Source organism: Pinus tabuliformis, chromosome 3_2 (assembly GCF_031772625.1).
Source record: "Pinus tabuliformis cultivar Carrire ecotype Pingquan chromosome 3_2, CPIR1, whole genome shotgun sequence".
In the NCBI taxonomy this organism is placed as follows: domain Eukaryota; kingdom Viridiplantae; phylum Streptophyta; class Pinopsida; order Pinales; family Pinaceae; genus Pinus; species Pinus tabuliformis.
The window spans coordinates 980,914,593-980,925,680 of NC_142302.1; the positions used below are offsets into that span (position 1 = coordinate 980,914,593).

Consider the following 11,088-nt stretch of genomic DNA (forward strand, 5'->3'; position numbering starts at 1 on the left):
TACAATTTAAGTCACACCTTGTGACCCTATCACAGGTTGCGTAATTAGACAATAGACATGGGCACTAAGTGTGCAAACTGCTACCTTATAACAACTCACAACTCACAACTTTAATGTAGGTCACATCTTTGGGTGATAGTTACATACGTGATATGCGATGCCAGGGTTGGAAGGATGAACATACTTGCTGCAAATTCTAGCTTGATGGGAAAAATACACATGAATCTTGCAACCTATGTTGCTCCCAATACTGGGTTCCACATATGTCTTTCACAAAGTGTCATTCCAATTAAGTCAACCATGAGTTTTTTTTAAAGCTAAATGGAAGGGCTATCCTAGGTTGCGAGAATGGTGTGAGGGTTTCTACATCGGTTATACATCTTATAATTCAAACCATAAATGAATGCATGGTGGTAACAAATAAGAAGGATTAAAAATCAACTAGATTTCTACTTCCTACACATAGTTTTGGCAAGCCAACAACTCCCCTTCATTTGTAACAAATGATGAGGTCCCCCCTTATTTTTCACTTTTTCGATTTGGATTTGGATTGATTTTTATATATGGTGTGTGATTTAAGTCATTTTTTAATAAGTTGCATGATATAATTTTGATCATTGATTTTTATATATGGTTGGTGATTTAAGTCATTTTTCTAATAAGTTGCATGATATAATTTTGATCATTCACTATACATTATTCTCTTTTGAGTAATGGAGATGTATATTTTCAATGGATTGTGGTGAAAATATGGACATTAGTCTAACATTGAGACATATCACCAAAGACCTATTTTCTTCTTTTTCATTTCAACATTTGAAAAATAGGGCCGTTATAGAATTTACATTATGTAGCAGCCTTAATCTATATTAGAAAGGGTTATTTTTTAAATGTGTAAAAATTTGATAGAATTGTAAATAATTAAGAAATTTGATCTAAAATCATGAGACACAATTCTACTCTATCGATCTATGGAATGAAATTCACAATTTAGAATAACATGCATAGACATGCAATAAGAAAAACCACAAATATACAATGATTTCTTGGGGAACCCAACTAGGAAAAAACCCTCAAGCCTCTTTTCATTAATCCGATGAATACAACATCTATTACAATTGCTAGCTCCAACTTTGAGCTCAACTTGCAAAAGAATAACTGTTCTCTGTGATCAATGAACAACTTTGGCCAACACTTAGCCAAATATAAACTCACTTAGCCTCCTATTTCCTTGCACAAATCTTGAGGAAATTAGCTCGTATTATTTAGGAATTTCCTCCAAATTGACTGCACAAACCCCAAGGATTGATCACTAATTGAATGCAACACATGTACACTCAAAACTAATCTACAACTGATGTTACACTACTTTTTCATCTCCACTTTATCATAGGATATCAAATTCTTTGCACGTAGTAGCCATATTTGGGCTGATTGACCGATTAATTAACAAATATCTGAGTTAGACTATAGTCCCATTGCACAAATGACCTTCAACTAACTCTAACAATAGTTAGAGGTTATTTAACTAAATTCAATTGAAAATAATTGAACTTGATTACTAAAATTTAGCAATCACACATGCATAAATTAACTCCAAGTCCTCTAACTCGAATTTACTGAGCTAACTAACTAACAAGATCCATGTCACACTAGTTAACTACCTCCAAGTTATACTGCTGATGTGAAAATCCGATTTACACAATTTGACTGAGGCTAAAGTCAAATTGAGCCTTTCTTGCTACATTTTATCAACACTCCCTCTTAGTAAGAAAGGGACTTTCCATCGCCCCTATCTTGTACATGTGGAACTTGAATTTACCTCTTGACAATGCCTTTGTCAAGATGTCAATGTCTTTCTCCTTTGAATGTATTGTCACAACATAATTCTCCTCTGCACATAGTCCTACAAATGATGATACCGAATCTCAATGTGCTTGGACCTGTTAAGAAATTCTTGTTTCTCAAAGAGCTTAATGTGACTCTAATTATCACAATATATCACTATCAGATCCATATCTTGATTGAATAGTCCCACAAGTATTTTCCTCATCTAGATTGCTTCACATGCTACTTGACTTCCAGCCATGTATTCAACCTTTGCTGAGCTGAGCACTAGAAAACTCTGCTTCCTGCTGTACTAGGAAGTAGTTGCGGACCCAAAACTGAAGATAACACCTGGTGTACTTTTCCTATCGGATGAACTTCCTGCCCAATCTACATTGATTAAGCCTTGTAACTTCACTCCCTCTGTCCGTTGTATCCCATAATCTATACTGGGTAGCACATCTGAGGTATTGTAACACATGCTTTGCTGCCTTCCAATATAATTTGGCAGGACTCACCATAGCTTGGCTAAGTTGGTTGACTACATAGCATATGTCGGGTCATGTGTTCACAAGATACATCAATGATCCCACAAGCTACCTATAAATGGTAGCATCTACTTCCTCACCTGAAGAAGCATACTCCTTCCTTTAGTTTGTAGCTAGAGGTATGTCCATAGGATTACAATTCTCCATGTGAAATATCTAAAGTACCTCGGTATCGTACTTTCCTTCAAACAAAAATAATTCACCATCACCTTTCCATACTTTCAGCTCGAGGAAGTAATGCATTAGGCCCATGTATTTCATCTCAAATTCCCTTGCAAGATCCTCTTTGCAAGAGTGGAGCAGCTGCTCATCACTTGCTAATATTAAATCATTGATATACAAAACAAGAATAATCAACTTACCATCTACTACAATGTGATAGAGGTTCACATCTGCTTCACTTTTGGTGAAGCCCAATCCAATGAAATCACTATTGATTTGAATGTACCATGCTTGGGGCTCCTATTTGATACCATACGATGCTCTCTTTAATTTGCACACATGCAACTCTCGATCATATGCCTCAAATCCTTCTGCTTGCTCTATGTAAATTTCCTCCTCAACAACATAGTTGAGAAAGGCGATCTTCACATCCATTTGGTGAATTTTCCACCCCATTTGTGCAACCAATGCTAGAATGGATTTGATTGAGGAGTAGCTTGTAACTGGTGCAAAATTTTCCTCATAGTCCACTACCTCTATCTGAGATAATCCTTTGGCCATAAATCTAGCCTTGTACTTCTCGATGATCCCGTCCAATGCATGCTTCACTTTGTAGCTCCATCTCGAACCAACTAATGATTTCCCTTCTAATCTTGGAACCACCTCCCATACACTATTAGTCATGATGGATTCATATTCTTCCATCATGGCATCAACCCAAATAAGTTTGATAATCCTCTTCCTCAAATGAAGAAGGCCCTATCTCAATGAGCTCAATCATGAGAACCATGTAACTAGTGTACTTATCATGTGACCTCCCCTGTCTGCGCTGTGATGTGGGGGCTCCCACATTATCCTGCACATATTGAAATAATATATCAACTTATCTGGTTCTTTTTCTCCCCTCTCTGGAAGATTCTGGTTGAGTGGGTGCCTCCACTCTGCCTCCTATTTTATCCTCTGCATGTGGATGCTACACAACCTCCTGAAGCTCATATTGAGGCTCCTCCTTTACATCTAGAATCTTTGGCTCTGATAGGATACTCACCTCTCATTCCAGAGAACATCTCATAGCCTTGTCCTTGTCGAACTTGACATCTCTCCTTACAACTGTCATCCCCAGTGAAGAAAAATACACCTGGTAGTTGTGTGGCTTTTCAGTGTGTTGATGGTTGAAAATGACCCGATTAACATGTAAGGGAGACCACCCAGTCGAGATCCTAAATCAGACCCTTTTCCATTTGGAATGGTCGTTCCAACTGGTTCAATTGGGTCAAGTTACCCTCTCTCCTTCTCTACTGGCTTATACTTGCCAATAAAAAAAGAGAAGTCAGATCCGCCCTCTTGTAGAGATCTTGCAAGAGAGTGATCCTTACGCTAAATTAATGGCTCAGCCAAGCCACTCTAAATTATGCCCCTGTGTAAGAGGACTTCTAGAATGCAATAATTAAAACTAAATTCATATCTACTCTAATATGAAAGTAACAACAAATAAATCCTAAATATATCTTGATTGAAAGAATGATTAGTCCCCCTCTCAACCAAGAGAAAGGTAAAAGGATATTTGGACCAACTTCTAATTTGGAATAAAAATGAAGTCAATAAGCCAAGGAAATATTTCCAAGACTTATTACTAGTTCAATCAAGTATATGCATTACACTATATGATGAATAGTCATCAGATCTATGGGGCACATACATTCAAATTCAAACTAAAAAAATATGATTGCATTAAGGAAATAGTTCTCACAAAATAATCATTATTAAAACCAAGATAAACTTGACATGAATTTTCTAAATAGTTAACAAGTATGCCATGTTTATTTATTCGAATTCCTTATTTAACTTTATAGCAATTACTAAGATCCATCATTAAAAGATAAATTTCAAATGATTTAAACAAGCATATAATTAAATGAATTTACAATAGTGCAAAGCTTAATAAAAAACATACTTATCTCGATCAAGAATTACATCAAATTTTATTAAATGCAAGCAATCAATCAACCTCTATCTCTAACAAAAGTGTACAAGAATTAAAGATTTGATCAAAGCCTTTGAGTACATAAAATTCTCATAAAATTTCATGATAGGATGAAATTTTTAGAGTTGATGTTGGTTTAAGGGGGCTTGACCCAGGTTCAGAGTGTGCTGCATACCAACAAAACCCTCAACCATTGGCCCTTTCGGCAACGACTTGCAAGCAGATCACAATCTCACCCGAAGCGGTTATGGGAGGCTGCAGAACCAAGTTTCTGCAACCAGAGGGATATGCACGCTGTTGTGTCTGTGTATTTACTTATGTTTTCTACCTTCCTACAACTTCACATACATGAATAACTTCGCGCTGATGATTAACTTTACAGAATTACCCTTATCACATCAAATAACAGAAAACAGTATAACATGTATTCTTTCACGCAATTTAGTAAAAAGCATGCATAATGGTAGTAAAAACAACAGAGAATGAACACAAAAAGATACACAATATTTCGCCAAACTTCTTCTTTATTAATACAAATATTAAATACATATACTTCTTCGACCTGTGCACCCAGATGCAGGTGGTCTATGCACTCAACTGCAGACTTTTCGAGGCCTCTGCGCACTCAGTTGCGGAGCTGTCCCTAAAAATACAGACTCAAAATAGAGAATACAATTCACTTATGATATTCTATGATTGATGATTCTATTACAAAGTATTACATATCCTCATATACATTACATCATTACAAAAACCATTTTCCATAGACCGCAGATTCAACAAAATCATGATTAATACCCGAAACCCATTACAAAATAAGGGGCTTTGACAAGCCCTAAAGCCCCTAAAACACTGCGTGATGAATAAAACTTTGCCAGCTTTGCACTCTCTGCTCCTCAAAATGCGGATTCTTTGACCCAAAACTTGGACCAAGTTGGGTTGTGCCCAACAGGCCCCCAACGCTCACCCATGACTCGTCCCGAGTCACTCAGCTTCAATTCCCTTGATCTTCACTGAAATTCCATTGTATATTGCATTATACTGTTGGACTGTCTTTGCCATTTGTTTCTCATGTTTGTGCATCTCCTCCAACAATGCCTCTGTGGTTGGGCCAACAAATTTATGTAGTATCTCTGCCTCTCTTTTCTTCAATTCTTTGATCCTGTAATCCACTTCCTGAGACAGTTTGAGTGCCTCATCCTACCAGGGATGAGTCCTTGCTTGTAATATCCGCTCCTTCCTTCAAAGATCATCTATTTATGTCATCCAATAGCTTCCCATAGTCCACCACTGTGTCAAAGATGCCTTACAACGCTACCTTTAAATATTTCTGTCTTTGCTCCCATACTTTTGGTGGCATGGCTGGCTCCAACCTTATTTGTAGCTCTAATATCTGCACTTCATATTCAAATTTTATCTTCACCAATGTATTTTTCGATTCCTTGATTGCGAGGGTGAGCTTCGTAACCTTTTCTGCTGCTGGTTCCTTGTCACCGATCTTCACATCCGAGACTGTGCTACAACTTTCTTGGATGGATTTTTCCAACTGCTCTTGTCACTGAATTGCATCATCTATGTGCTTAGCCACCTCCTCCAGCTGCTTCTTCAGTGCAACTTTCTCCTTTTCCATCTGCATTGTCATCGCTGAGGTTCATTGCTCCCGCTCCTTTATCTCAATTGTTAGATTTTGATGGATTTTGTGCAGCATTTGAATGGGGAGTGCGACAATATTTATGCTAACATTCATCCATACTTTTTCTTGCTCTTTGTCATTTGGTGCGCACTAATGAAGTTCCCCAGCCGTCTCCTGTATTACATTTCTATCCTTTTCTCTCCCTGTAGTGACTGAGTTCTTTATTTTGGTAGTTTTACTACTCACAGAAATGCCTTCAACTCCGCGATGCCTTTCTATACTTTAGTCAAGATTGTTCTATATCGATCATCAATTCTATCCCAGGTCTCCACCATGATCTCTTAGACCTTCTCTCTGATCTCGTCGATGTCCCCATCAGTGAGGACAAGCGTTTCTATGCCCTTGGGCTTAACTACTTTTTGCTTTTTCCTCTTTCCTGCCACAATTGTGTCTCTCATTCTGACAATGAAAGACAACTCCTTTGATACTCTTGCATCACTGAGGGGTTCCTCATGCTCCTGATTAGTTTCCTCTATTTCCACCTCTGCATCCTTTCCTCTTGTACCTACATCCTATGGGGTACCCTTCTATGTTCCAATTGCTCCACCAAGTGGAGTCATCCATTCTTCCGGCCACTGCTGTACTACGATGAGAAAATCGTCTTCAGTTACTAAGTATGGCAATGGGTACCATGTCTCAATCGGTTCCTTCGTCGCCTTCACATAAGCTCTATGGAAGTCTTCTTTGAAATCTATAATGTAACAATATTGCTTATACAAACTAGGTGAAAACCTTGGGTGCTGATTCACCACCATGTGTAGATCCATTGCCATCACTACAAAGAAAGTCCTATTTTCTGTTGTGCGCGTTGACTTCTTAGTAAACTAGAGGAAGGCATACCTCGCTGCCTCACAAACATCCACCTCAACAGAGGTAACTATGAGTCTTCTGGTTCTTTCTATGCGATCAACGTGATGGGTATTAATAACCAAGCATAGTGGAATGAATTCACTTCTTCTTGTGCTTCCCTTCAGTCTATCAAAAATGATTTTCACTGATAGGCAACGTAGTTAAATAGGACTCCCACGCTGCACTGCGTAGCCAAAGATACTACCACTGCAGGCACCTCATTAGCCCTGCACTTCCTTATTTTCTTTGTTGCCAAGATGTGAACAAAAAAACACACTCCTTGGTTATCAATGGAGTTGATGTCATATCCCCACTAATTATTCACTAAGCCAAACTTTTTCTTCATCATCTGTGCCATCTCCTTATCCTTATTCTTTCCCACAAATTCTTCTACGAGGTCTTTTCCCTGATGAGGCAACACTGTGACTTTTATGATTAACATCTTATCAATCAAGATACTCTTCCCTAGTCAGATGCATTCGTCATGTACCAATGCGAGGAGATGCCACACATAGATTGTAATGGCTGTGATTTGACCGAAGTGTGGAACATTCAACATGTTCAAGAGGCCCACTCTCTACAATCTTGTAGCTCACTGGAATGGTTCCATCCTTGTGACTCCACTGTTTGGGTACAAAACCTATTTCAGATACCTACTTGGTTCAAACTGTGGGTATTTTCTTTGATCATTAAAGTCCCAGTATTATAGCTTTAGTTAGTGGATCCTTCGCAACACTTCACCCTCAAACGATAGTGCCTTCAGCAGCAACAGAGTGAACATGTTCAATTTTCCATCCTTGGGCTCCTTAACCAGCTTGGAATTTGGTTTTCTTGGTGGCATGTACGATGGGAGCACAACGAGAATCCCTTCGTCCTCTGTCTGGATGCGTTGAAAGTCAGCCTCTTCTTCACTATCATTGATCTATTGAGGCACCTTCTGCTGTATCAACTTCTTTCCTTTTTGCATCAACTTATTCCCCTTATCTTCTTTGTTCTTCGTGTAGACTTCTTCCTATGTTTTCTTCCTCAGGGATGTTCTGAGTTATTCCGCAACGGCCTCAGCTAGTCCCTTCTCCTTCTTCTTTTGTGGATGTGGTTCTGTGGGTACCTACTTTCTCGCTGACCTCTGGCGTCTTGGGGACATGGGTAGCTTTGCTCCTTGTGCCTCCATAATACCCGCTAATCCTTTCTTTGCAAATATTCCAACAAGTTATTCAAAACTCCTCGTAGACATACATTAGCTCTCTTCTATACAATTTTTCAATTTCTCTAAACATTAAGTGTCAAATGTGGCACAGGATGTAGTTTTTATAACAAATATTAATTCCAGCCTCATGACTGCTTCAATATTTTCTCATTTAATGTAGGTATGAGGATAAATACAACCAACTATGCTTCATAAATTCTATTTTCCCATGTCCCTTAATGACAATTTCCTTTTAACGGTATATTTTTCCTTCCAATGGTAGCTTTTTCCTTCCAACAGTCATATTTCCAGCCAACTTCAACAAACCATTCCTTGTGGCTCAATCACATTTTCTTTGTCACAGTTCCTTCAGACCTCTTCATATTCCTAAATATCGGGCAGTAATCTTCTTTCGACGAAGTCCCTTTCTACAAAGTAGTTTATAGTCCTTTGCCCACTTTCAGCTGTAGGTGGCACTAAGAATTCTTTCATTTCAATTTTTAATGTGAAGTTCAAGGGATAGCATCGTCCTTGTATATCTTTAATCTACTACAATTCACTCATTCCAGAATAAGCTAAACATTCAACTTCACGAGATGAACTGCACCACCATCAAAGATGTACTTGATGACATATGGTCCTAGCCAATGTGTTTTAAATTTTGTTGGGAACTTCACAAATTTGCTGTCATATAATAATACAAGATATCCTTCTTTTGAATGTCTTCTTCTTGATGTGCCTTTCATGCCAGGCTTTTTCGCTTGCTTTCCGTACTTGTTGATGGAACCCTATTATGAACCTGTCTTCTTCTAGAGCTAGTATCTGCGACATTTTTTCCTTCATAATGTTAGGGTCTTCCGTATCTCTAACAACTGCAATTATTAAGCTTGGCACAATGTATTCCATAGGCATAATGACCTCTTGTCCATATACCAACCTAAATAGTGTCTGCCCTATCAATTTCTTGCATGTTTTTCTCTATGCCCACAATACCGCTGGAATTCTCAAATCCCAATCATCTCTGTTCACATTGCATACCTTGGTCAATGCATTCTCCCAAATCTTATTGAAAGCTTCCACTATTCCATTTTTCTGAGGATGATAAGGAGTGCTCTTATGGTGATAGAACTGGAATTCCTCAGTTAGTACTTCAATAGTCTTATTCAAGAAATGTGTGCCTTGATCACTCATTAAGATCTTTAGAAAACCAAACCTGGACAATATATATTCAAAGATGAGCTTCACAACAGTGTCTACGCTGCAATCCTTCATTGGTTGTGCCTCAGCCCATCTTGTCAAATAATCAGTTGCAGTGATTATATACCTCATACCAGCCTTCTTTCCTGGTGGATTGATAGGTACAACAAATTCAATCGGACATTTGTCAAAAGTGTACAAAGTTACCTGTGGCATTAGTGGCATCTCAATTCTTCTAAATGGCTTTCCTGTTATTTGACATACATCACATGTTTAACAAATTTTTTTGCATCCTTATGTACTGTCGGCCACCATAACCCAACTCTCAACATTTTTTGCATAGTGGCTTTCCCTGCATAATGCCCTCCTGCGACTCCTCCATGAGCCTCTGTCAAAATAATCTTTCGTTCATGTTCATGGATGTATCTGTGCAATACTTCATCTAGTCCCATTTTGTACAAGAGTCCAACAATCAATGAGAAATCAGCTGCTCGTACGACCAACTCCTTCTTTTGCTTCATAGGGTACTCCACGGGCGCAATTCCTGTGGTCATAAACTGAATAATATTCACGAAGTGATCATCTGTGATTCTAATTGCGAATAACTGTGCATCAGGAAGATTATCTTCGATATTTGTGGGTTCTTCTCTTGTCTCTATTCTTGATAGATGATCAAGTCCAAAATTCAATTTCACTGGCTTTACTATAACTTTGAAGTCATACTCCTGGAATAATAACAACAATTGGCATATTTTTCCTCCTAAAACTTGTTTATTCACCAAATATTTCAGCGTAGAGTGATCAGTGAACATTTTGAAATGCGCCCCCAACAAGTAATGCCTGAAATTTTGTAATATATATACCATAACTAATCCCTCTCTTTCTGTCGTGTTATAGTTCTTTTCTGCATTGTACAATTTCCTTCTTGAAAATGCTATGGGATGATCGATTTCCTCGGCTCCTGGCTGCACTAACACTACACCCAATGCTATGCAAGATGCATTAACATGTACATGAAACTCCATCCAGTTTGGGAAAACTAGAATATGCGCAATTACCATCTTCTCTTTCAGTACATCCAAGCTCTTCTAACACTCTTCACTCCATTGAAAAGTAACGTCTTTCTTTAGTGATTTCTCCATCGGCGTAGTTATCTACGCGTACCCCTTTATAAACTTCTTGTAGTAGCCAGTGTGTCCCAATGTCGTGCGCAGTTGTCTCAATATTTTGGTGTTGGCAGGTTCACAATAAATGTGATCTTCGTGGGATCCACCATTAATCCATGTTTATAAACTACATTTCCCAATCATATACTAAATGGTGCACAAAAGATGCACTTCTTCAAGTTCAATGAGATCTGGTGCTTTCTAAACGTATCCAGCATCAACCTTAAGCTTGCCACACGCTTCTTTAAGGGACCAAAGACTGTCCAATCATTGAAGTCCTTTTAGTGTGATTAGTGTGATGTCCTTTTATGACCGAGATCTGCCTTTGCACATATCTATAAGCCCTTACGACCTATCACTGCAACTTCCCTTAATTGGCCTCTAGACCTCCATGAAGGTCTACGACTGGCTTTTGCGAACCCTGAACAGGCCAATCAATTACTTATGCACACCCTAGTGTACCCTTAGATCAGTAT

The 11,088-nt window shown here is 38.4% G+C and overlaps 1 protein-coding gene across 1 annotated transcript; it reads right to left on the reverse strand.

Moving 5' to 3' along the window:
* Nucleotides 1–9,186: 9,186 nt before the first annotated feature.
* LOC149183899 (uncharacterized) lies at nt 9,187–10,507 on the reverse strand. The gene is made up of 4 exons (XM_089415136.1): nt 10,310–10,507; nt 9,749–10,171; nt 9,463–9,653; nt 9,187–9,244 (listed from the first exon to the last, which is right to left on the reverse strand). Exons 1-4 carry the CDS (start codon nt 10,505–10,507, stop codon nt 9,187–9,189), a joined length of 870 nt encoding a protein of 289 aa, XP_089271262.1.
* Nucleotides 10,508–11,088: the final 581 nt, after the last annotated feature.